The sequence below is a fragment of the Hyaena hyaena genome, unplaced genomic scaffold (assembly GCF_003009895.1).
Source record: "Hyaena hyaena isolate Hyena2069 unplaced genomic scaffold, ASM300989v1 scaffold_335, whole genome shotgun sequence".
Taxonomy (NCBI): Eukaryota; Metazoa; Chordata; class Mammalia; order Carnivora; family Hyaenidae; genus Hyaena; species Hyaena hyaena.
Genome location: NW_024080968.1, coordinates 225,443 through 251,039, shown reverse-complemented (window position 1 = coordinate 251,039; position 25,597 = coordinate 225,443). Strand labels below are relative to the sequence as shown.

General features: G+C 53.3%; 1 protein-coding gene across 2 annotated transcripts; it reads right to left on the bottom strand.

Moving 5' to 3' along the window:
• Positions 1-320: 320 nt before the first annotated feature.
• PCIF1 (phosphorylated CTD interacting factor 1) lies at positions 321-12,532 on the bottom strand. Of its 2 annotated transcripts, none has more exons than XM_039249382.1 (17): positions 11,864-12,532; positions 9,551-9,827; positions 8,115-8,256; positions 7,900-8,024; positions 6,368-6,505; positions 6,045-6,175; positions 5,753-5,907; positions 5,010-5,157; positions 4,835-4,918; positions 4,509-4,608; positions 3,326-3,488; positions 2,481-2,653; positions 2,252-2,338; positions 1,982-2,166; positions 1,210-1,303; positions 936-1,111; positions 321-850 (listed from the first exon to the last, which is right to left on the bottom strand). In XM_039249382.1, the coding sequence occupies exons 3-17, from the start codon at positions 8,236-8,238 to the stop codon at positions 622-624; spliced, it is 2,112 nt and encodes a 703-aa protein (XP_039105313.1). In that variant the 5' UTR covers positions 8,239-8,256; positions 9,551-9,827; positions 11,864-12,532; the 3' UTR covers positions 321-621. The 2 variants fall into 2 exon arrangements, with proteins under 2 accessions (XP_039105313.1, XP_039105314.1); XM_039249383.1 differs by having other exon boundaries at positions 9,653-9,827.
• Positions 12,533-25,597: the final 13,065 nt, after the last annotated feature.

Here is a 25,597-nt window from a genome sequence, read left to right as displayed (position 1 = left end):
AGGAATCTAGCTCACTACCCGGGCACAGCCCCCCGTCCTGCGCTCCCTAGAGGTACGAGGGCAGGCCTGGCTGTGGGAGTCTGGGGCTTACAGATGGATGATGCCAGGCTCTGGACTCTTCAGACCCGCCGGACACAGGGCAGAGGCCACCAGGGACCCTACTGTGGGGTCATCAGGGTGAGAAGTTAAGACACTGGAGCCCGGGGCTGGGGCGTGGAGGCCCAGGGGTCCAGAAGGTGAGCCTAAGTGTAGAGGGGTGCTCCCAGGACTAGCTCCAGGCTCTCCGCCTTCTCGGCCCTCAAGACCCTCACACATTCTTAGGGGGGGGTTCTGTATTTCCTTTTACAAATGAAACAAGGTGGCAATAAGATGGTAGGGATGGGGAGGAGGGGAAGGGATGGGGCCTATTTACAGGGGAGCTGGAGCAAGTCTGAGGTGAGGAGTCGGGAGACTGGGCAGGGAGGGGGAGCCCTGGCAGCGCCATCATCTTCCTATGTCACTGGCAGCCTGAGCCCTGCTGCCACCTCAGGGGGAGGGTCCTGGGGTCCGCTTGGCCCCAAGAGGCCCGAGTCCCAGCAGTCCATACCAGCACCCTGGGGCTCCTCCTCCCCGCAAGATGTGTTAAGTGGGGTGAGGCTCGCGGCTGGGGCCCTGCTCACGGCCAGAGTCCCGGTCCTTGTTCTCGGAGGAAGACGACGAGGAGCCGGAGCCATGGCTGCGGCCTGACTGCCGGTAGGCGGTGCTCAGCTCCTGCAGCCGCTCGGGTGTTGGCCCCCACTTGGCAAAGCCAGGGTCATTCTGTAGGAACAGCACGGCGGTGTTGTGGACGGCCTTGTAGTGCATTTCCTCCCTGTGGGCAAAGGAGCAGCTCAGGGTGGGGCCTGGCCCAGCCCGATCGGCCTGGCCCTCCTACCCTGCCCTCCCCAGGCACCCACTTCTTGCAGACGTGCTGGGAGCCACTGCGGTACTCGTGCTCAAAGGCAGGCAGGACCAGCTGGTGGCGTTTGAAGCGGCTCTGCTCCATGCGGGTGAGCGCCGGCGTGGGGGGTTCTCGCCACTCGGGTATAAACACGATGAAGGACAGGGGCTCCGGGGAGCTCTCGAGCAGTTTCTGTGGGAGGGGGCATGGGATGGGGACATCAGAGGCTGCCCGCCGGGTGGCTGGCAATCCCGCTTGCCATCCCTCCCTGCCCCCAGCAGCACACCCACCTCAAAGTGAGAGACCATGGCATCCATGAGTTCCTCGCAGAACGGAGGGTTGGCCTCAAAGGAACCACTCAGCGGGGAAAAGTCCAGGCAGGGCCTGGGGATGGAGGTGAGCACTCTAAGTCCTACCAGAACCTCGGTCCTCAAAAAAAAGGTGCCGCCCCCACCGCGTTAAAGAGACCACCCTGGTCAGGCCACAGGCCAACAGTCACCCTTAATTCAACCTGGGACAATGGGGGGCTGACTCCACGGGAGTGCCGAGGATGGAGAGGCTCAGGCTTGGTGGCCAAGTGCAGCGAGCTGCTTAGTGGAATGGCTGGAGCTCAGATCAAGTTCAGGCCCTGCTGCCACCACAGCACAAGCCACAGTGAGGAGTCCCCCAGCTGTTCCGCTTCTCCTTCTGTTGGCCCAGGCTGGTCTTCCTGCCAGAGGCTGTGTCCCCCTTTCACCCATGCTCATCCCCCCCCAACACCCTGCGTTAGTCTGTAAGGTCCCTGAGCTCTGAATGACTGCTTCCTGTGCCCCTCGGTGCCTGGAAGCACACGCTCCTCCCCCAGCCTGGACTCCTGCACAGAGAAACCCACAGGCTGAGTTAGGGGCTATCCCAGGCTCCCAGAAGTTCAGCAACAAGTCCAAGGTCACACAGCTAGCAAGGGGTGAAGGCAGGGACTATATACAACACTGCCCAATTCCAAGTAGCTGGCCCAGGTGTGACCCATGCTCTAGAGGACCCCTTCCCGGGCCCTAGGCGCAAGGGCCCCAGCAGCCTTCTCACCCGCGGGAGCCGAAGTAGCCATCTGTGTCTGGGAAGGCAGAGCAGTACTGGCGGAAGTAGCAGTTGAGGGGCGAGGCAAAGCACTCAAAGCTGACGCTGAAGAGGCGGTGGAGGGCCTCAAAGACGTGCACGGGCAGCGATCCCTGCAGGCCTGTCCCCTCGTAGAGGCCCACGCCGAACATCATCTGCAAGAGGCCACAGTCAGCCTCCTGGGCTCGGCCTTCCCCCTGCCTTTAGAAGAGCCCACGCCCAGCTGCCTCAGGCCCATACCTGGTACCGCCGAAGAAGACACCAGACTCGGGGCAGGAACCTCTCAAAGGCAGAGTCGTCAATGCAGCTGTAGCGGTAAAGCAGCCACTGCGGGACAGAGAGCACGGCCCTTAAACAGCAGCCCCTCGCTCCCTTGTAACTGGGCTCTTGCTGAGGACACGGAGTCAAGGAAGCAGCCCTCACTTCTTGCACCTGTAGGGACCTGCCTCCCTTTCACCCCAGCTCTTACCAGCTTGCTGAAGTAGTTGCGGCTGACCTTGACCATCTCTCCCTTATACCGGATGCAGACCACGTTATTCTCCATATGCATCTCCACGCTGGGCATGGGGGGCGCAGACACGGCCAGCCGGACCGGGTAACAGTACACCAGGCGGGGCTCCACTTCTGGGGCCTCCACCTCCTCTGTGGGCAGGGAGAGCAATGAGGGGCCCCCCTGCCTCGGCTCTGCTAATCCTCACCCTGGATGGCCTCTGCCCACCGTGCGCTGGGTGCTTCACACAACGTACCCCAGTAACCAAGGGAGGTAAGTCTCATCCCAAGGAGGAGCAGAGCACAGCTCAGATGGTTTAATAACAAAGTTCTTGGCAGGGGCAGTAACTGGTGGCCTCTGTCACTGCGCTCGTACTGACACAAGCCCCCAGGTGGCCACGCGGAAGTAGAACTACGGCGCATTTGTAGTTACAATACCTTACTTAGGCATCTTTTTGGGCCAAGCGCTCTGAGTTACCACCGAGTTCTCGAATGATCCTACGGCTGGGTATTAGCCCGCAGGGTGGGGGAACTGGGGCTTGCAGAAAGTGGCTGTGAGCGCGAGTCATCCGCCTCAGTGCTTCCCCCTGGCCTGTCATGTCCACCACCTCCAGCTCCTCCTCTCCCAACCCTTCTCCAGTTCCCGGAGGAGTGCTGGGGGCCCTGCACCGAAGGACAGCAGGGCCTGCCTCCGGCACCGCCGGGAGGGACGGGCTTCCCCAAACCAGCCATGGCCTGGAGGCGCAGCCTTGCCTGTCCCTTCACTCAGGGCCCGGGAGAGAGAGTTGGCAGCACCCCAGCTGGCTCCCTGCACTGGCCCCTTACCTGGGATGTTGTTTTCCTTAAGGATGGCCAGGTGCTTCTCTCGGATCCGTTTGACATACTCCAGGGAGATGTGGTAGATCTTACTGCAGATGCCCTCCACTGAGTCCTTGGCTGCGGCCGAGACGTGGGGGCCACACTGCCTCCGCAGATGCTCCAGGCGGTCCTGGAGGAGACATTCCCGATCAGGGCTCTAGGGGCCTGTTGAGGGAGGGCTGGTGGATTCTAACAGTCTTCGCTTTGAAACTGGCTGTTACTTACTAGCTGTGTCACTTGGACAAGTCCCCTGGCATCTCTGAATCTTAGTTCCTCTACTGTTAAGGGAACACAAAGTACTCACCTGACAAGGCAGTTTGAGTATTAAATGTGATCATTCCCATTAAGGGGTTACACTGTGCCAGATCCCATGATAAATGCTGGGGAGACACACAAACGGGGCACAGTCCCCCGCTTATAAAGCATTTGCCAGCTATCAGGGAGAGACACCATTACAAAACGGGGTCCTTGGTCATTACCGATTTGAAATTTGAGCTTTTAGCAACCTGCAAGGATTTAACTAGGCATTTGGAATTTTGCTGAATCACACGTGTGAAAGTGAGGAGTGAAAATGAGTCACTCTGGCTAGTGAGCACACCTACCTTTGTCATTCTACGTGTCAAGTACAGTTACTATCGTGAAGTGCGAAACCTTGTCTCTTGTGAAAAATGGTCCTGAAAAGAAAGCCCATTGCTAGTGCTGGCGGACAGTTAGAGAAGTGACGGGTCTGGGCCAGAAAACAGAATTGTTGTGGACACGGTAAAGTGGGGAAATGAATCTGATGGCCGGCTCTGAACTGTGATGAGTGCACACACCCCAAAAAAGGTAGTCTGTCGATCTGTGTCCAAAAGTCTACTCAAGGGAGATGTTGAGCGTTAAGTTGAAAAAGCTACTTATGGTGTGTGGCTGAGCACAGAATTCTATTAAAGAACCTTAATGGAGAGAGTCTTTACGAGAGAGCCAGGAGCCTGGACAAACCTCTCTACATGCAGGAGCTGAGGGACCAATGAGTATCAAAGGTTTACTGAATTGCTAAAGAACAGGCTGCTGTGGGGCCCTGCCCGGCCTGGGCAGGCAGAGTGGGCTTCTTGGAGGAAGCCACCCCAGAGCCTTTCCACTGGCCTCCTTACCCGGGGCCGGGGCCACTCACCATGTAGTCCTCCTTGGAGGCAGAGTGGTCCTTCCGCAGCCAGCTGAAGGTGTCCTCCACGTTCCATTTGACCACCTTCCTACTGTCGGGGGACGCACTCCTGCCACCGGGAGGCATGTAAGGGAGCTGTCAGGCGTCCGTCCGCACTCCTTACTCCTCCCACCCCACCTACACTGACATTTGGGCCCTTGTCCTGGCTCTGGGAGCCATCCCTCCCTCCTCCTGGCACCAAGAGCAATGACCGAGCTCCGGGAGATGGACCCCATGGCCCAGGGCCTCCCCGTGCTGACCACATACCCGGCTTGCTGGGGGAGGAGAGCGCAAACCTGGATTCGATGAGCCGCCGGGCGGCCTCTGCATATTTGAAGAGCAGGCGCTTGGCTTCCTCCCGGAACTTGATTCTGGATAACCTAGGATAGAGAACAAGCAGAGTCCGGACCCTTCTCTGCAGGACTGACTCCACAAAAACACCCTTAGTTGGCCCCAGCTGTACAGCCATACCTGATGGGAATGTCATTCATGATTTCGCGAAACATGGAGGGCGACACGACCGGCTCACAGTTGCTTGGCAACAGGGGGTCAGAGCCTTTGTCCACGACCTTGCGCTCCAGCATCCAGCGGTTGAAGGATTCTCGAGGGGGCTCGATGCCTGCAGGACAGAAGAACTGGTGAAGGTCTGGCTTTAGACAGGAAGCAGTGTGGGGGCGCTGGAAGTGCAACAGTAGATGACAGCCCGGTAAGTCAGGAGCTCATGTTGCAGGCAGCCTCTCCCCAAGTATACTCTCAGGATTGCTACTTTATAAACCCCATCGTTAGATGTTCCTCAGGGTAAAAGAGGAAAAGAGAAACCCCACGTTCCGGCAAAGTTAAGCGGCTTATTTACTAGTTAATAAAAGCCGCAGTTCCCTGAGAACTTTACGTTCCTCTCACTCCTAGGAGTAGGGATGCCATGAGGACAGACACTTGTTTTGAGGCCTCACAAATTACGTACCTCACAGATACGTAAAAAGGCTTCAAATGATACCTGGCGAACAGCAAGCCTTCTGGAAGTGTTAATGATTCCTTCTGTGGTTACTGATACCAGCCACCCTTTCTGAAGGCACCTGGTGGAGCTGGGGCTCCACGCAGGCCTGTCCCCACCCACTGCCTGTGCTCTCAGCCACTAGGCTCCCCGCACCATTCCCCAAGGCTGGGTCTTGCTCAGGGCGGGTGGAAACAGAGCTCGGAGGCCCAGAGGCAGTTACCCTCTCGCTGCTGGCACAGCTCCCGGTAGTGCTGCCGAAGCTTGAGGATGAGCTGGGAGCGCAGCAGCTCCACCTCGGGGTGCGGGGGCAGCACCTCCGAAGGCCCCCGGTGCTTGATGACCGCGTTGGTCTGGATGTCCAGATCCCAGTACACCCTTGGGGCACAGAAACGAACAACAAGGACAGTGGAGGAAAGGGAGGGAGGAGTGCCCTGCCTGCCACCACACCCCAACGCTCCCAGGCACGCAGGCCACACCATTGGGTGCCCCCAAGCCAGTCAGCGGGGACTCACTCAGTGGGTCGGAGGAGAGCCACCTGCTGTTTATCTTCAGGGGATGCCCCCCACATCTTCAGTGTTGGGGTTCCTGGAACACTGGGGGAGCTAGGCACCGATGGGCCCGTGGGCGTCACAGGGATTTCGATCTGGAGCAAAAAAGAGAAAGGCATCAGGGTCAGGAGAGTCGGCCTGTGGCTCCAGTACCGCACCCGGTGAGCTGTGCCTCCGGCGCCGCTCCTGACAGACCTGCCACTGCCCGGCCCTGGCAGGGAACCCGCTGGCAGCCTGCCTGGCTTGGCCCCCCGCCAGCCAGGTCCTCACAGCCCACAAGCACTCACCTTGGGCTTCTTCACGCCATTGCCGCTTGGCTGCTCTTCGGAGAGCTGCCGCTTTCGGGGCTTGTTCTCAGCTGGGGGGGTTTCTACCAAGCTGGAGTCTTGGGGCAGTGGGGTCGCATTCAGCCCCAAAGGGTCCGACTGGAGGAGAGAGAACAGCAGAGTTGCAACTGGGGCCGGTGGCTTAGAGGAGTCTCAGTAATCCGGAATCCCGATGCCCTCCTGCCCCCTGCTCCTGCTGCTCGAAGGTTGGGATGCAGAAAGAACACTGGGCTCCAGTGCCACAGGCTACTTGCAGCCATGTGACCTTGGGGGAGTTCTGTCCCTCCCTAATTCCCTCACCTTCCAAATGGCCCTCCAGCTAAATAGGCCCAGCCTCCTACTGGGAAGATGATTAAATTAGTCCATGAACATAACCAGCTTAATGTGGCATCTGGCATGAGACGAACACTCTGTACACATTAATTTCTAAATTACCAGAGAGTCAGGAATAAAGGAAAAATTCAAGACGCTCGTTTTTGAAAAAGCAAGGCCCTGTGGGTGGAATTCCTTAGGCGACACCAAGAAGAATGATACTAGGCAGGGTGGCCCTGAAATCCTAAGGTCTGAATCCAGCTCTGCCTCTTACAGGCCTGACGACTCAGGCCAATCATTTCCCATCTCTGAGCCTCAGTGTCTCCATCTACAAAACGGGAGTGCCAATTGGTGTGGTTATGCCCAGAAAAAAAGTTCGCCCCAACTGACAAGGACCCAAAAGCCCATGTTCCTGGCGGACGCCCCATGCTGCTACTTCTCCTATCACATGGGCACTTCCACCCTGAAAACATGCTTCTCCCCTCTAACAACTTTTCACTTCACTAACTTGGTCACTTTAAATCTTCATTCAAAGAGGGGCGCCTAGGTGGCTCAGTTGGTTAAGCACCCAACTTTGGCTCAGGTCATGATCTCACGGTTATGGGTTTGAGTCCCACGTCGGGCTCTGTGCCGACAGCTAACCCAGAGCCTGGACCCCGCTTCGGATTCTGTGTCTCCCTCTCTCTCTGACCCTCCCGTGCTCACGCTCTCTCTCTCTCAGAAATAAATTTTAAGATAAATTTTTTAAATCCTCATTCAAAGAGCAGCTTTCCCTCTCCCAATCATTCCCCTCCCCCAGGCCAGACGATGGTCCCTGCTGTACTCTAACACTGTTCTTCATACACAAGCCAAATGTAACCCTACTGGCCCCTCAGTAGACTGTGGGCCCCATGAGAGTACAAGGGCTGGACCAGGTCTGTCTTGGGTCACAGCTGCATTACAGGTACAGTGCCCAACAGGTAGTTCAAGTTCAGTATCACGTGCTAATACAATCATCTCTTTACGCGTCACTCTCCCCTGAGTACAGGTTCCTTGATGACAGGGCATGTGTCTATCTCGTGTGTCACTGTATCCCCAGGTCCCAACACAGGACTAGGATCTTAAGAGCTGCTCAAGATACGTTTGGAGAAGGCCCAAATGCCAGAAGCTGCTCTGAGACCCCGCCCTAGGCTGGCACTCACAATCACGTCATGTTGGCCCAGCACAGGCATCTCCCACAGGGACTGGTTGGTAAATCGGTTGAAGTAGTAGGGACGGTTCTCCCTCCTGCTCCAGCACTTCTCCCAGCCCGCATGCACCAGCTCCTCTGCAAACAAGCGTGGAAGCCAGCCAGGGTCAGGGCTGCCCCTGGGGCATCTTTCCTACCCCACCACCCTACCTTGCCCCTCGCCAGTACCTGGGAGGTCCTGCACCAGGCGGATGGGCTTTGGAGAACAGGGCTGGCTCTGATTGGAGGTGCCTGGGGAGTGACTCAGCAGGGACGCTTCCTCCCGGGGGCTGCCGTGATTCTCATTGGCCATCTCCGCACCCACACCGACCTGCCACACAGAGGACCGAAGGGTGTTAGGCCAGCAGGGTGGGCGTGGAGGTCAGCTCCACCCCTAGCCCCCACCCACCAATTACAATCCACTGAGGGCCCCCCCGCTGACCACTTGTAGATTTTAAAAAATCAATCCAGTCCTGCCCTGGAGGACCACTGTGGTACCACAGGAGCCCAGGGATCGAAGTTGCAGTTCTCGCAACTGTAAAATGGGTGCACTCCTATTGCTCCTTCTGCCTGAAATACTCTCCCCCCGTTCTCTGCCCGGCTTGTCACTATGTTCACACGTACCAGGAAGCCTTCCCGGACCCTCCCTCCCCAAAGCTGGGTGGTCAGAGCCCCTCCACAGGGCCATGAACACCTCCACTGTAGCACTCAGTCTGGCCTATCAACTGGGTTTGTCTCCCCATTAGACCGTCAGAAATCCCAGGGCTAGGAACTGGGTCCAGTTTTCTCCAGCGCTCAGCATGGTGCCTGGACCCAAGAGGAACTCTATTCGAATATTTTGCAAATATTCACAAAGCACAGGGTAGCACAGAAGACTGAACAGGGTCTGCCCTTGAGAAGCTATTCCCACAAAAAAGAACAGTAAATCCTCCTCTTCCCTGTTCCTATCCAATAAAATCTAACTGGAACAAAGTGTAGCCTGGAGGGGGCCATGGCCTCTAACTGGCTGCTTCATTCTACACCTCAGGGCAGGAAATGATCTGTTGCTAAAGAAACCAGTCGGACTGAGAAGAAACATCTAATTCAGTCCTTCCTAATTCCCAGGTGAAAACTTACTTTAAATACCAGGAAGCAGGTCAGCTCCTTCAGATCTGTATTCTCCACTACCCCCACCCACAGCACACCCAGCACAAGCCTCAATGGCCCAAGTGATTCCCAGTCTGGCTGTTAAGACATCTAGGGGCCCAACTGAGACTGGACCGGTGATCCCAAAGTTGTTTTCAATATGCCTCAGGACCCAGAGAAACATTTGCCCACAAAAAGAGGACAAAGCCATATTTAAACATCAGTTATCTTTGCTTGCTGATTATTTTATCAACTCCTTGTGGTCACACGGATTATCTCATGCTGATCGGAAGCTCTGATTGGCTGTTGACAACATCATAAGAATCACTGGGACATTAATTTTATTGTACACTCAGTCATAGATGTCTTTGTTAATTTGGAAAGGGAAAAGTGAATGGTTACTTTGTCGGTACAGTTTGGCAGATAAAAAACACACGGAGTAAGAGGACATACAGACAACCAAAGGGGCCATGATAACAGAAAGGTTCGGAACCACTAACCAAGGTGGGGGGGAGCTTGATTCTCTGGGGAGGAGGGAGTCCCGAAGCCTTGGGGCTGAGCCCACAGGTCTCAAGGCTGAACAAGGTCCCTCTTTTTCTCACCCTCTGGGGTCTGCAATGCTAGCATGAGAGGGTTTTCTTCTCCAACCAGATGGCCCCCCACGTCACAGGGTACCACAGAGGCAGGGGGGGAGGCCTGCAGGAAGGCTCAGCACAGGTGAGTGGGCTGGTCAGCAGTGGAGTGGACGGGGGCCCAGGGAATTCCTCGCATCAGCAACTGCAGAGGAAATAGAAGAGAGAGTCACAGACCTGTGAAATGCTGCACAGCAGGGACAAAATAAGAGGAGCAGTGACACACCAAGTAAGAGCCCCCAAGACCGGGCAGGAGACCCTGTGGGAGATCTGGAGATTCAAAGGATGAAATGGTACTTCCCAAGCTTTCCAAACCAAAACGTTTCGTGGACTTGCCGCCTGAAGTCACATGGGCCCTGTGATGAGGATGGCCCTAAGCCTGGTTTAATGCTCCACTGTCTTTGACATTTTTAATAAATTCTTAACAGAGGGGGCCCGCGTTTTCATTTTGCACACTGGACCCCACAAATTGTGTAGCTGCTCCTAGCAACCAAAATATCTCTAAGACAAGAGAAAAGTAAACATACAGCTGTCCTTTGAACAACATGGGTTCAAACCACAAGGGTCCACTGACACATGGATTTTTTTTTTCAACACGTGTTGAATACTATAAATACTATAAATGCATTTTTTCATCCTTATGATTTTCTTAACGTTTTCTTTCCTCTAACTTAAAGAATTCACTACATAATTGATATAACAAACAAAACATGTGTTCAGCGACTGCTTACGTTGTCAGTAAGGCTTGCGGTTAACTGCAGGCTATTCGTTAAGTTTTGGGGAGTCCAAAGTTATACCGGGATCTTCTACTGCGCTGGGGATCAGTGCCCCTAATTCCTGTGTTGTTTAAGGGTCAACTGTACCTATCACAGATCGGGGGCCACACTCCCAAGCCACCCAGTGAGCAAAAAACACGTTTCTTTTAAACAGTCTTTTAAAACAATACATGCAAATGCATTACTAACTCAGCATGTTCATCTTTATTGAAAAATATTTTCCCCAATAAATATTGTGTGACATTGAGGCACCAGGTAGCTGAACCACGGCAGGGGAAGCACACGCAGCACAGCCGGTGAGGCCCGACAGGGACCCTTCAGTGTTTCCAAAACCCACCGTGTAACACAGCCGTCAGAGGGCGTGTGAAAGAAACTCAGATTCCCGTCCCTCGCCTCACATCGTAGGAGTCAGATATGGGGAGGGGAGATACACAAGAACTTGTATTTTTTTTTAATCGCACTCCAGAGGTGGGACAGGGAAACAGGATGACAATTTTTACACCGCTTCAAACCTTTACCAATTTTTTACGATTAAAACTCTTTTCTTAATTTTCCGGGTGATTTGGAAGCAGCGGGTTGGTGGCCGAAGAACCTGCTCTGGAAGTGGGCAGACCCGGGGTCCAGATCCTTCTGTCACGTTCCGACTTACAAACGGAAATCATTCGACCTCTATGGTCTCTACACGTAGAGTCTAGTATATTGCACACTTTAAGTAAGAAATAACTCTATTATTAACATAACGTGTTTATTTGTCCTGAAGTTTCCCGGCCGCGGAGCATATCACAGTCGGAGCCGATCAGCTTAATAAACCACTGTATCTGCGCAACCGGAGGAACCCACCAGAAGTAGAAAAAGCCGGTTACGGGATTGGAAGATGGGGCGGGACCATCTCAGTAATGTACCAATCAGAACCCTCCGAATCGATAGGGCGGAGTCAAAGAACGCGCAAAATGCGCAGGCGCGGGGCCACAAGTGACGGGAACTCCCCCCGCCCCCCAGCGCGCGCACACCTTTCCTTCCCCTCCCCTCCCCCCAAACCCAGCGGGGGCGGGCTGTTTGGCGCGCGCGCGCCGGCCCATCTCCCGGGCTCCGCCCCCCGCCCCACCGCGCGCTCCCGCCCCCGGGCTGAGGCGACTCAGAGTCGGAGCCCGACACAAAGGCGGTGGCGGCGGCAGCGGCGGAGGGGCCCTAGAGGCCGCTCCGCCCGCGCTCTCCGGGCCCACCTCCCTCACCCAAGCCACCGGCCCGGCCGCCCACCCGCGGGCCTAAGATGGCGGCGGCGGCAAAGACAGGGCAAGCGGTGGCCTCGAGCGGAAAGCGCCGGAGGGGGCCACCGCATCCCGGCTTCAGATCCCCGGAACCCGGAGCGGCTCGCGGCGGGACCATGGCTTCCTGGGGCTCTTACCTGCCCGGAGCGGACTCGAGGGGACGCGACTACACGTTCTGCTCGACCTCCCGTTTTGCCGCCTCCGCCTCGCCCTCCCCAGCGCCGCTGCCGCCATCTTGTGTCCCGGGCCGGGACTCCGCGCTGCGCATGCGCCGGTACCGCCTCTGAGGGACCTTGCCACTGCCATGCCGCCATCTTGAGTGTGGCAGGACCGGCTGACTTCTCAGACCGTGCTTGCTTGCTTTCGGCCCCCTCCCTTTCCTCCCGTCCTTCCCTGCTATTCCATGTGGGTCTCCGGAGGGCAGGGCAGCTTTGCGGGCTCTGGGGTGTGGGCTGAGAAAGGAACGAACTCCCAAGCACGCTCCCTGCCTCTGTTCCCCCCGCGAGCACACCCGCCGGGGCTGGAGGACCTAGGTGGGAGGTGCACCGGCGAGGCCGGACGGAGTGTGCGCACCAGGGGGCGCGGGGCGCCCAGCTAAGACGCCAGCCCGGGGGCGGGGTTGTGATGACGTAGCTCTGGGCGTAGCAGGGGCCTGGGTCCTAGTTCCGGCAAGGCTGTGCCATTGATATCCAGTCTCCTACCCTCTCTGGGCATCTGTCAAGAATGTTTTCCAGCCATTTTCTATGTCGAGGCTGCATGCTAATCGAACCTTCTCCCAGGATGAGGCTTCACAAGTTACAAGTATTCCTGAGTAGAAGAAACTGAAAACAGCCGTGGGAGCCATAATACAGGTGGCTTCGGCAAAGTTTGGAAATCATAAACTAAAATGCGTCAGAAGGGCTCTCCCAACACCGACCTATCTATGGCTACTAGTTGGCGGTGCAAAGCCTCACCGAGACCTCAGACAAGCCGTAAAAGCCCAGCAGGAGACGCGTTGCTAGGTCCCCGTTCGCAGCTCCCTGCAGGATTCTAGGGCGGGGGCGGGCAGACGACTCATTAGCTCCACCTCCGTCCGGCCTCCCTAGTAAACCGACCTCACCAGTAGCTGGAGAGGAACTCAAGGTTGCCACCTGCCGTTCGCCTTGCGTTTCCCAAGTGGAGCCTTAGGCTGCAGGTGCACGCGCTGGGCTGCACGCACCCTCCGGTGTGCGGGACGCCTGGCCCCGTGCAGCTGGGTGCGGGCGGGGGAGTGTCAACAAAACCCGAGGCAATAGTATGACTTAGAGTGCTCATGAGTCTGGCTAGGTTCAGGACTATGTTCCTCCGCCCCAGATGTGTGGCCTTGAAGGAGCTGTTCGACATCTTTAAGCTGTAGTTTCCTCTAATGGAAGAGAAGTCCGCCTGTCTCATGAACGTTTGGTGAGAACTGAGATGGCGTCTGTCAAGTACTCCGCACAGGTGGGACCTGGCGTTTAATAAGTGTTAGCTGTCATCGCCTCAACAGCGTCGTGAGGTTTGCTCCAAGTAGATTTGAGCCCTTCCCAAATAGACGTGCCAGGGATTGGCCCAGCAAGTGCAGCCAAAGTGCCCTCATAGAGCGGCAGGTTCACTTCGGAAGCTTGATGGGCAATCGGATTCCTGGTGCCCACCTCAGACCTACATAGGGGGACCAGATGTCCCGCTCTCCCTGGGACAGTCTCGGTTCATGTCTGTTGTCCTGGCATAATTATTAATATTGCCTCCTGTCTCGAAAGTGCCCAGGTTTGTACAATAAATTATATGGTCACTCTAGACCTACGGAATGCCCGTTTTTGTTTTTCAAGGTCTTAATTTTTTCAGTAATCACACCCGATGTGAAGCTGGAAATCACAACCCCGAGATCAAGAGTCTCCAGCTCCCCGGACTGAGCCAGCCAGGGGCCCCCAGAAGGCCCAGTTTTGCAAGCTCCCCAGCTAGTTCTTAATGTGGGAGGGTAAAAACCAATAGTGTTTGCTATCTGTTCTTGTTTTTTTGCTTTCAAAGTATCTTAATTTGTTTTCTCAAGAGTCTCTTAATTGATAACTAAAGCACCAAACATCCCAAGTGCCTATTCTAGTTTTACCATGTAACCTTTTCCAGGAACTCTGAGAGTAGAAATGCTTATCTCAAGTCTACATGTGAGGAAACTGAGGCTGGGGGAAGGAGCAGGGGTTGAGTAATTATATGAAGTAACATGAAGTTATCAGAACTGGGTTGTTGTTTATGTTTATTGAGAGAGAGAGAGAATCCCAAGCAGGCTCTGCTCTATGGGCACTGGGCCTGATGCAGGGCTCAATCCCACATACTGTGAGATCATGACCTGAGCTGATCAAGAGTCGGATGCCTAACCAACCAAGCCACCCAGGCGCCTCCACACCTAGGGTTTTAAGACCAAAAGTTCCCAGCGTTAAAACCCAAAGCTGATTGATTCCACGAATCCACACTGCTTCCCTCTCTTGTGGAGAAGGGATTCTGGACTTTATTTTTATTTATTTATTTTTTTTAATATTTTTTATTTCTAGGAGAGACAGAGAGAGAGACAGCGTGAGCAGGGGAGGGTCAGAGAGAGAGGGAGATACAGACTCTGAAATAGGCTCCAGGCTCTGAGCTGGCAGTCAGCACAGAGCCCAATGCGGGGCTTGAACCCACGAACCGTGAGATCATGACCTAAGCGAAAGTCAGACGCTTAGCCGACTAAGCCACCCAGGCGCCCCATGGGATCCTGGACTTTAGAGCGTGACTTGCCTGCACTCATACAGTGGCCCCAGACATCTCCACCTCAGTATCTTGTAGGTCTCAGACTCAGTGTTAAACACTGCTCTTCACCTTCACCTACCTCCCGAGACTCGTTCCTGCCAAAGGATTCCTCACCTCCCCATTCTCCCCACTTTTCCACATGACAGTCAAAATCAGCCTCTTCTCTCCAACCTCATTCCTACTACCTTAGAGCAAGCCCCATTATTTCTGAAACTTTTTTTATTGTTAAGAGTAGCACACATACAGAAAAGTGCCCAAAACAGAAATGTAAGAGCCAGGGCGCCTGGGTGGCTCAGACGGTTAAGTGTCCGACTTCGGCTCAGGTCATGATCTCGCGGTTCGTTGGGGTTCGAGTCCCGCGTCGGGCTCTGTGCTGACAGCTCAGAGCCTGGGGCCTGCTTCAGATTCTGTGTCTCCCTCTTTCTCTCTGACCCTCCCCTGCTCGTGCTGTCTCTCTCTCAGAGATAAATAAAACATTAAAAAAAAATTTTTTTTTAAGTGTAAGAGCCACCTGGGTGGCTCAGTCAGTTAAGTGTCTGGCTCAGGTCTTGACCTTAGGGTAGTGAGCTTGGCCCCGCATCGGGCCTGCATTGCGCTCTGTGCTGCGTGTGAAAACCTCCTTTAAAAAGAGAGAGAGAGAGAAATCTAAAACTGAATGATTTGTCACAGAGTGAACACCCAGGTGAACATCACTCAGGTCAAGGTATCATCAAGCACAGGGAATTCACTGTTAATTTTGTGATAATCACGTCTTTGCTTTGATAGTATGACCACCTAAGCAGGTATCTCTGAACATTATAGTTTCACTTTGCTTGTTCCTTGAACTTTATATAAATGCAATTATGCAGTCCTCTCTTGGATTGGCCTTCTTTTGCTCGACATTGCACTTGCAAAGCTCATTATGTTGTTGCAAATAGGTATAGTTCATTTTCATTGCTGTATTCTGTCTTCCAATATAGTTATCTATTCTACTGTTGGGATATTTGAACCCCCCACCCTATACCTCCTTTCTGAATTATTACAGATAATTAATAATAATGACAAAATAAGTATATTTAAATAAATAACAAGTTAATAATTCACTGGATTATTGAATCAGTATTTGAATGAATGAATGAATGAATGAACGAATGAATAAGACCAGTCTCCAAACTGGTCTTCTGGCCCTCCAGCCTTGCTTCTCTACCACTCCATAACCCACCCTGTAGTCACAGAGATCTCTTTAAGTCTGGTCATATGGCAAATTTGGTCAAGTCATCCTGGGCTTAAAACCCCTGAATGTCTGGGGTGCCTGGGGGACTCCGTCGTCGGTTAAGCATCCGACTTCGGCTCAGGTCATGATCTCACGGTTCGTGGGTTCAAGCCCCGCATCGGGCTCTGTGCTGACAGCTCAGAGCCTGGACCCCGCTTCGGATTCTGTGTCTCCCTCTCTCTGACCCTCCCCTGCTCACGCTGCCTCTCTCTCTCAAAAATAAATAAAATAAAACCCCTGAATGTCTCCCCACTGACTTCAGGATAGTCCCAAACCCTTCACTTGGTTTACAAGACCATTATTATGACAGCCACTATGTCAGAGCTTTTACTGTGGGCTGTGCCAAGCACTTGAAATACATTCATGTTATTTATGCTCCAGATCCTCAAGCCACCTCTCCTCATCAGGTCCCAGCCATCTTAAGCGATGGGTAATTTCCCCCTAAGTGCCAGGTCCTCTCTTGACCCCGGGCCTTTGCATATGCTGTTTGCTCTTACCCTTCCTCCCCTCTTTGACTAATTCAGGCTTCAAGTCTTTTTTTTTTTTTTTTTTTTTGAGTGAGAGACAGCAGGGGAGGGACAGAGAGAGAGGGAGACACAGAATCCCAAACAAGCTCCAAGCTCAGAGCTGTCAGCACAGAGCCCGTCATGGGGCTCCAACTCACAAACTGTGAGGTCACGACCTGAGCTGAAGTCAGATGCTTCACCACCCAGGCGCCCTTACCCCCAGGTTTTACTTTAGATGGCACCTCCACCAGGAAGGCTTCTCTGAACTTGCCTTCACCCAGACTAGGTCAGGCCCCCTCTTCTGTATTCTTATTCCTGTGCTGAGTGCACTGCTTAGGGGTGGGTCTGGGGCTGGTTCACATCTGGAGCCCTCACGCCCAGTGCTGTGACTAACCCTCTGTTAAATATTTGTTGACCATGGACAGACCACACCGGGTTGAAATCTGGGTGACTTTTTCAGGTATCCCTGCTTCTATTCCAGGCTCTGGTTTCTGCGGTGGGCACACCAAGGCAGTGCCCTTTGAGATGCCAAGAAAAGCATGAGCTGCCTGCCGTGGCAGAGTCCCTGCCAGCAGCCTGGAGTCCTCTACCGCTAAAATAGAGATGGGCAGGTCAAGCAAAGATCCTGGGTCTTCCAAGCACTTCGTCAACTTTTCTGAAGTAAGAAGCCTGGTGAGTTGGGAGGAGAGATGGTCGAGATCAGCGGAGCTCCCCCTCTGGCTGGGAGCAGGGCCTCTGGGGACCTCAGCCTCACTCATGACAAAGCCCAGTCTCCTTATTAAAGCAGAAGCAGAAATGTACAGGCTCAGGTTGCCACATAATTTAACCCCCTTGCTCTTTTCCACGGCAGCACGAGGCTGCTAAGAGGGAACCACACATCTCGAACCCTGGGGTCCTGGCGGTTAGGGAAGGGAGGCTCCAGCATAATCCTGATCCAGGCTGCCCCCACCCAGGTCTGGTCAGAGTTGCCCATAGACTCTGTTCTGCAGTTTAAATAACACCAAGGCAGTTTCCAAGGCCAGTGGGCCTGGCCCCAGGGAAACTGCAGAAGAAAGCCTTCCACCCCAAACTGTGGTTTCCACTGGGAGTGGCTCTCTGGCCATTCTGGGGCCAGATGAGAGAAACCAGTTAGGCCAAAAATAGATGAGAGGAGTGGGGCGTCTCCTCTGGCCTTCCTAGTCCTGTAAGTGTCTGATGTGGTGTCACACTCCTCTCCGTTTCTCCGTTTGGCTGGGCCCCATGTGCTTCGGGGCCTGCCCCAGAACTTTGAGAACCAGAGATAAATAAAACAGACATTTTGTCCTCAGGGAGCCACACAGAAGAGGCTGGGAAGCAGACACATAAATAAACCCTCTGCTGCAGGGAGATAAGGGTTCTGTTGGAATGACCAGGAGGGTGGGCCCTGCAAAAGAGAAGGCTTCAGAAGACATGCCAATGAGCTGAATCTCGCTAGAAGGATAAGATTTCCCAGGTGGGCAGGGGACAGCCTGTGCTGAGGCCTGGAGGGGTGGAAAGGGATGGAGTGTTTGGGGAACTGATCAGTGTGAGCACCACCAGGCAACTGGGGAGGTGCGGGTTGAGCCGGGGGCTCTAGACCCCAATTCAGCCCCTGTTCTGCACCCAGCATCCCCAGGTGGTATGTGGGTCATCTCAGGATGGGGGAGGGGGGCGCATCCACCCTCCCCGCCCATTCCTTCCGATGCCCGTTTTTCTACTTTGGGCAGAGTGGCCACCAACCAGGATGTTTACACTCATACGAGCTGAGTCTGCAGAATGAAATTCCAGACTTCTCCAAAAAAGAAGCCAGGGTGACAGCTGGCAGCTTCCTGAACGTCTGCGATCAGAGGAAAGTTTGACCTAAAGAGGGGGGGTGAGGAGAGGACGCTAAATGAGCCTGGGTCCCAGCTGAGGGGTCCCTGGGACATTGGGCTTCTAACCCAGATGTCTCAACCCTGGGGAGGGGGAACCTGGGGTATGATTCAGATGCCACGAGATTCACCTGTTTCAAATGTACAACTCAGTGATTTTGAGCAAATGTACACAGTTGTGCGACCATCGCCACTACTGAGTTTGGGGACCTTTCCATCACCCCAAAGAAGAGCTCCCATGACTGCTTGCTGTTATCCCTTCTTCCTACGCCCTGGAAGAAGGGGTGACAGTGACCACTACTCTGCTTTCTATCCCCAGAGACTTGCCTTCTCTGGACCTGTCATACGGATGGAACCCTACAGAATGCAATCTTCACCGTTGTCCCTTCGCCCTGCATCATATTTTTCTTTAAAAAAATTTGGGTGTGTGTGTGTGCCCGGGTGGCTCAGTGAGTTAAGTGTCTGACTTCAGATCAAGTCATGATCTCATGGTTTGAGAGTTCAAGCCCCACATTGGGCTCCTTGTTGACAGCGTGGAGCCTGCTTGAGATCCTCTCTCTATGCCTCTTTCTCTGCCCCTCTCCCACTCATGCTTGCTCTCGCTTGCTCTCTCTCTCTGTCTCTGTCTCTCTGCTCTCAAAAATTAATAATTTTTTTTAATTTTTTTTTTTTTTATTTCTAGGAGAGAGAGACAGACAGCATGAGCAGGGGAGGGTCAGAGAGAGAGGGAGTCACAGACGCTGAAACAGGCTCCAGGCTCTGAGCTGGCAGTCAGCACAGAGCCCGACGCGGGGCCTGAACCCACGAACCCCGAGATCATGTCCTAAGTGAAAGTCAGACACTCAACCGACTAAGCCACCCGGGCGCCCCAAAAATTAATAATTTTTTTTGAGAGCAGAGAGAGCAGAAAAGGGAGAGAGGCAGAGAGAGAGGCACAGAATCCAGGATAGGCTCCAGGCTCTGAGTTAGCTGTCAGCACAGAGCCTGGCGCAGGGCTCGAACCCAAGAACCATAAGATCATGACCTGAGCCAAAGTCTGACGCTTAACCAACTGAGCCACCCAGGCACCCCTCATCCCATACCAATTAAATCAGAGTCTTGTGGAGCGCCTGGCTGGCTTCATCCATAGAGCATGTGACTCCATCTCAGGGTCGTGAGTTCAAACCCCACACTAGGCGTGAAGCCTATTTTACCAAAAAAATCAGTCTCAGCATTTGGGGCCCAGACATAGATATTCAAAACATAACAAAACAAAAACAAAGCAAAACCCTTTCTACTTTAAAAACTACTGAGGGGCAGGGGCACCTGGGTGGCTCAGTCAGTTGGGTGTCCGACTTTGGTTCAGGTCATGATCTCACGGTTCGTGGGTTCGAGCCCCGCGTCGGGCTCTGTGCTGACAGCTCAGAGCCTGGAGCCTGCTTCAGATTCTGTGTCTCCCTCTCTCTCTGACCTCCCCTGCTCATGCTGTCTCTGTCTCTCAGAAATAAATAAAACATTAAAAAATTTAAAAACCTACTGAGGTGCAGAAGGGCTGAGAACCAGTGATCTGACTTTAGCCCTGCAGTTCTGGCTGACGGGTCACTGAGAGGGACGTGTCAGGAAACATAGGCACTTCGGGTTAGGAAAGAAGCTGCCTCCCAAGAAGGCACATGAAGTTCTGCGACAGATGAGCCTTTCGGGAGGGGAGCTGAAGGGGCCTGGTGGGGGGCTGGGTCAGGGAGTCCTGATTCCTGCACAGACAGCTGAGATCCTGAGGGAGCACCCCGCCCCCCACCCCGACTTCAGGGATTGTTGAGGCCTCTGAAGAGATTAGGAAAGTATGACATTCCTGGCTGCGGATCAGCCCCGAGAACCCCAGAGACATGGAAGGAGATGGCTGGTGCCAGCGGGGACCAGCGGGAGCTTAGAGGCTCAGGAGGGAATTAGGCTGTGGCTGCTCAGTCTGTGATAAAATCTCCTTTTGAAGGGTCTGCAGATGGTAATAACCCTCCCTCACTCTCCGTGTGCCAGACCCCGTGCGGGGCCCTGGGGACACAGCCATGAATAAGTGTCAGGCTTCTACCCCACTGGGCCTTTCCGCCTGCTGGAAGAAACAGACAATAAGAAATTGAACAGAATAACAGGCAGCGCCAGGGAGGGGTGCTTCCAGGGCAGGTGACGCTCAAGTGCATAAAGGGAGCTAAGCAGGCAAGGTCGGTCTGTGGAGGGAAGGGTAAACGGAAAGCTTGAGGCTGAGCGAGTTGGTGTCCCCCAACAGTGGTAGCAGACAGTTGGAGAGGAAGGTAAGTGGGAACTAGACCACATAGAGTCCTTCTGGGCTCATGGCCAGAGTCTAGGTCTTATTTTGTGTGTGACAAGGAATGAATGGGGAGCGTGAGTTCGAGCCCCATGTCGGCTCTGTGCTGACAGCTCAGAGCCTGGAGCCTGCTTTGGATTCTGTATCTCCCTCTCTCTCCCTCCCTGCTCACAGTCTGTCTGTCTGTCTGTCCCTTTCTCTGTCTCGAGAATAAATAAACATTAAAAATTTTTTACAAATAATAAAGATCACCGTGGTTGGTGCAGGAAGGCTAGACCTTTAGGGGCCATAATGAGGCAGGGAGATGAGGCGGTGGTCCAGGTAAAAGAAGAAAACAGCCTGGACCCGTCCTGGTGCAAAGGGAGAGGTGTGCGTGGATGTGGGGCACCTTTCGGAGTTAAGATTGCCAGGATTCGCTGGAAAGGAAACAAGAGGTTCGAGGAGGAGTCCTATGCTTCTGATTCGAGCACCTGAGTGAACGTGGTGCCATGATCTGAGACGGGAAGTCCGGGAGAGCAGGAGAATTTGGCACCCGCATGGGACAGTGCTGACATACGGCTCGACCTGGGTGACAACGAGGAGCGGAGAGCTGTCCTCATGACTCCCGGCTGCGTGTCTGCTGGGCCCTCACTGTCTGTGGTAGCAGGGCAGCTCGGAAAAAGTCAAGGTGTTGGACTGTGTTGGGTGCTTTCTGTACCCTTTGCAAAGGCCCTCAGAGAGGAGAAGTCACTGCCGCTTGCTGCCCCCTCCCATCAGTTACTTTGAAATGATGTTTCTGGTTTCTGAATTCCAGACATCTAGGCTGCACCGTACAGATGCTTCCACCTCTTCCTCAGGGCAGTGAGCAGCCGGAAGCCCACATCCAGGGCTAATGAAGGTCTAGAGGACCATCAGGAAAGAGGCCTCCGTGAGTCAGAGTCAGCTGGAGGCTGCAAGAGGCATAGAAACTGGAAAGGAGGGTGGAACGTGAAGGAAACAGAAATCAGAGAAAGGGGCTCGAGGCCACACGGAGCCACAGAGGTACAAGGGACAGCCATTCACAGGACCCGGGATCCCAGGAAGTGACGCCATGTGGAAAGTGTTAGAATCCTTGAGTTTCAAACCTGGAAGATCCCAGGTGGCCAGCTCCATCTACAGAAAAAGAAACTAGTCTCTGAGGAGAAAACCAAAGAAAAGGAGAAAGCAGAAGGCCAATGTCCAGGCTTTAGAAGCCACAGAAAGGCAGTCAATGGCTCTTGCCTGGCTCAACTGAGAAAGCCCCAGTCCTGTCTGCTCCCCATTTGGTAAATGTCTGGCTCCCACGTGGGGTCATTCCGTCCGCTTGGGGAGATGTAGCTAGAGGCTCCAGTCTGACATCTGTCCCCCACACATACCTCTCCCTCATTCCAACGCCATCCCTGGTCACATGTTCCCAGGCACACCCACGCTGACCAACCCAGGCGCGTACAGTCGCAGGCCCCGGCAGACTGAGAGGGAGGGGGTTCATTTCCTGAGGGGCAGCTTGGATGGGCGTCGGGGGTGGGCGAATGGTCAGGAGGGGAGATGGGCTGATGCAGCTTCTCCAAGCCATGCGAGGAGCCAAAGAAAACACAGCTGGAGGCAGGGAGAGGGAGGGGGAAGCCGGCTACACATGTTGACATCTTGGGCAGAAATCCAACTTGGTATCTTGTGGTCAGTGGAGACAGTGTTTACTTATTCGGACCAGTTACTTCCTCCCACTGTACCTCAGTTTGCCAGTCTGCAAAACTGGGGCAATGACAGCTGTCTCAGGGCACCTGGGCGGCTCAGTCAGTTAAGCATCCGACTCTTGATTTCGGCTCAGGTCATGATCTTATGGTTCTTGGTTTTGAGCCCGCGTTGGGCTTTGTGCTGACAGCTCAGAGTCTGCTTAGGATTCTCTCTTTGCTCTGCCCTTGTTTGTGCATGCGTGCTCTCTCTCTCTCTCTCTCTCAAAATCAATAAACTTAAAAAAATAGCTATCTTGGGGCCCCTGGGTGGCTTAGTCGGTTAAGCGTCCGACTTTTGCTTAGGTCATGATCTCACGGTTCATGGGTTCGGGCCCCGCGTCGGGCTCTGTGCTGACTGCCAGCTCAGAACCTGGAGCCTGTTTCAGTCTGTGACTCCCTCTCTCTCTGACCCTCCCCCGCTCACGCTGTCTCTCTGTCTCCTAGAAATAAATAAAACATAAAAAAAAAAAAAGAAACAGTTCCCTCCCCCACCTCTCTCTCTCAAAATAAACTTAAAAAAAAAAACCTTTAAAAAATAAAAAAAAATAGCTATCTCAAGAAATTGCTGTGAGGATTAAATGGGGTCACTTAAAAAGAGACACAGTTGAGTGGGGTGGGTAAGAGGATGGGCTCTTGAGCCCCATTGGCTTGGGCTAGTTATGTAAGCTCTCTGAGTCTTATTTTCCTCATCTGTAAAATGGATGGTAGTGTCTGTCTTATAGGAAGTTATAAATTTTAAATGAGTTAATATTTTTTTAAACTTTTTAATGTTTATTTATTTTTGAGAGAGAGAGAGAAATTGGGAGCAGGGGAGAGGCAGATAGAGAGGGAGACACAGAACCCGAAGCAGGCTCCAGGCTCTGAGCTGTCAGCACAGTCCAATGTGGAGTTCGAACTCATGAACCATGAGATCATGACCTAAGCTGAAATAGGATGCTTACCCGACTGAGCCATCCAGGCGCCCCAGTGACTTAATATTTTGTAAAGCATTATTGTTTGTTAAACAGCTAGCTAATGTTAATGACCAGAGACACTTATTGATCCTTTAGCATGCCAAGAACTAGGTTCAGCACTTTATACACTTTATTATATTCAAATCTCCCTACCACCCAGAGAGGTGGCAAGTATTAGATTGTCTCCATTTTACAGAAGTGGAAACTGAGGCTCTTAAAGACATTTACTTTTTTTCTTAATGTTTTTTTAATTTATTTCTAGGAGAGAGAGATAGCGTGAGCTGGGGAGGATCAGAGAGAGAGGGAGATACAGACTCTGAAACAGGCTCCAGGCTCTGAGCTGGCAGTCAGCACAGAGCCCGACGCAGGGCTCGAACCCACGAACCTCGAGATCATGACCTAAGCGAATGTCGGACGCTTAACCAACTAAGCCACCCAGGCGCCCCAAGAGATTTACTTTTTAACTTACTCTTGAACAGGGGTTGACAAATTATGGCCCACGGGCCGAATCCAGGGAGCAGCCTGTTTGCTTAAGTCTTGTTTACAGCTGCCTCCAGGCTGTAGTGGCAGAGTTTGAACAGCTGTGACAGAGACCACGGGGCCAGCAGAGCCTAAAATATTCACTACCTGAACTTTCACAGGAACTCTCTGACCTCTGCTCTAGAAAACAACAGATGCGAGTTTTGAACCCAGTCTGTCTGATTCCAAACTCTTAACTGCTCTGCTCTTCTCATTTTTTTTACAATATCGCCATGCTGGGTGAGCAGTAGGGGCTGGAAAAGCATTGCTTTCCTGTCCCTTTGAGTGCTGGGAAGTCCCTCCTTCCCTCTTCAAAGCCAGGAGTGAAAGTGCAAAGGGATTTGGGTATTCCAGTCTCTTCACCTCTCGAGCCAAGTGTTGAGGACTCAGGGAGCTTGGCAAAGACCCTCCTGGGCAGCACCTCTGCCAAGATCACTGAAATGTGAGGGTTGGGGGCGCAAGTTTGGGGAGGAAGGGGAAACCGGTGTGATGGAGAGGGCTGGGCTGACCGGGCAAGTCCTGGAATCAAGGCCATTGAGTACATCTTTTCGTCCCCCAGCCCAGGGCTGTATTTAGAGTCAGTTGGGCGAGGCACTGAAGAATCCGGGGTGGTATATGTATCAACCACTCCCGGGCACATTTGTGGACTCTGAACCTGTTCAGTCAGTCACTCAGCAAACGGGCAGTACCTACTCAGGGCCAGGCACCATTCTAGGTCCTGCGAATGAGAGGCGAGTCGGATCCCAGCTATCATGGAGACAGACCGTGTCTCCAATAACTTGATAAACCATCATTAAATAGTCACAAGATCGGGGCACCTGGGTGGCTCAGTCGTTTAAGTGTCCGACTTCAGCTTAGGGCATGATCTTGCAGTTTGTGAGTTTGAGCCCCGCATCGGGCTCTGTGCTGACAGCTCAGAGCCTGGAGCCTGCTTTGGATTCTCTCTCTTTCTCTCTCTCTCTCCCTCCCTCCCTCCCTCCCCCACTTGTACTCTGTCGCTCTGTCTCAAAAATAAATAAATTAAAAAAAAAAGAAAACATAAATAAATAGTCACAAGATCTATAAAAGCAAACAGACTAGGCTGATGTAATTGAAAGTAACTGCTACGTAGGCAGGAAAGTCCTCTCTGAGGAAGTGCCATTGATGCTGAGATGGAAATGACAAGGAGCTAGCTGTGGGAAGATCAGATCAGGAAGAAAAGCATTATGAGCAGAGGGAAAAGCAAGTGCCAAGGTCGTTGTGGCCAGAGCAGAAAAAGGGCGACACACGGTGGGCGATGTGATGGGGGTACGTGTATAGCACCTGGAGTCAGGGCACGGAGGCAGGAGTGTCATGGAAAGTTGCTAGATAGTAGCAAAGGATGCTGGTAATTGTAGCTTTTTGAACTCTCACTAAATGCCAAGTGCTTGGGGCACCCGGTGGCTTAGTCTGCTAAGTCTCTGACTTTGGCTCAGGTAATGAACTCATGGGTTTGAACCCAGCTTTGGATCCTCTGTCCCTGCCTCTCTGCTTCGCTCTCCTCTCTCTCTCTGCCCCTCTCTGGCTGGCTCACTCTCTCTTTTTTTTAATTAATCAATTAATTTATTTTTTAAATGTTTTATTTATTTCTGAGAGAGAGACAGCGTGAGCAGGGGAGGGTCAGAGAGAGGGAGACACAGAATCTGAAGCAGGCTCCAGGCTCTGAGCTAGCTGTCAGCACAGAGCCCGACGCGGGGTTTGAACCCATGAACCGTGAGATCTTGACCTAAGCCAAAGTTGGATGCCCAACCGACTGAGCCACCCAGGAGCCCCTCACTCACTCTCTCAAAGTAAATATATAAACATTAAAAAAGAAATGCCAGGGGCTTCTCAAGCCCTTTAAATGCATTAACTCTTTTTATAAAAATTTTTAATGTTTATTTATTTTTGAGACAGAGCACAAGCAGGGAAGGGGCAGAGAGAGAAAGAGACACAGGATCCAAAGCGGGCTCCAGGC

Bases quoted from the DNA above. Each gene is read 5' to 3' on its own strand.
- PCIF1 (XM_039249382.1), bottom strand. From the start codon at position 8,238: ATGGCCAATGAGAATCACGGCAGCCCCCGGGAGGAAGCGTCCCTGCTG. The intron at 5,158-5,752 runs GTAACTGCCTCT...TCTGTCCTGCAG, and splicing joins GCTGTGCCAGCAGCGAGAGG to GCATCGAGCCCCCTCGAGAA. The intron at 2,167-2,251 runs GTATGGGCCTGA...GGCCTCTTGCAG, and splicing joins GTCTTCTTCGGCGGTACCAG to ATGATGTTCGGCGTGGGCCT.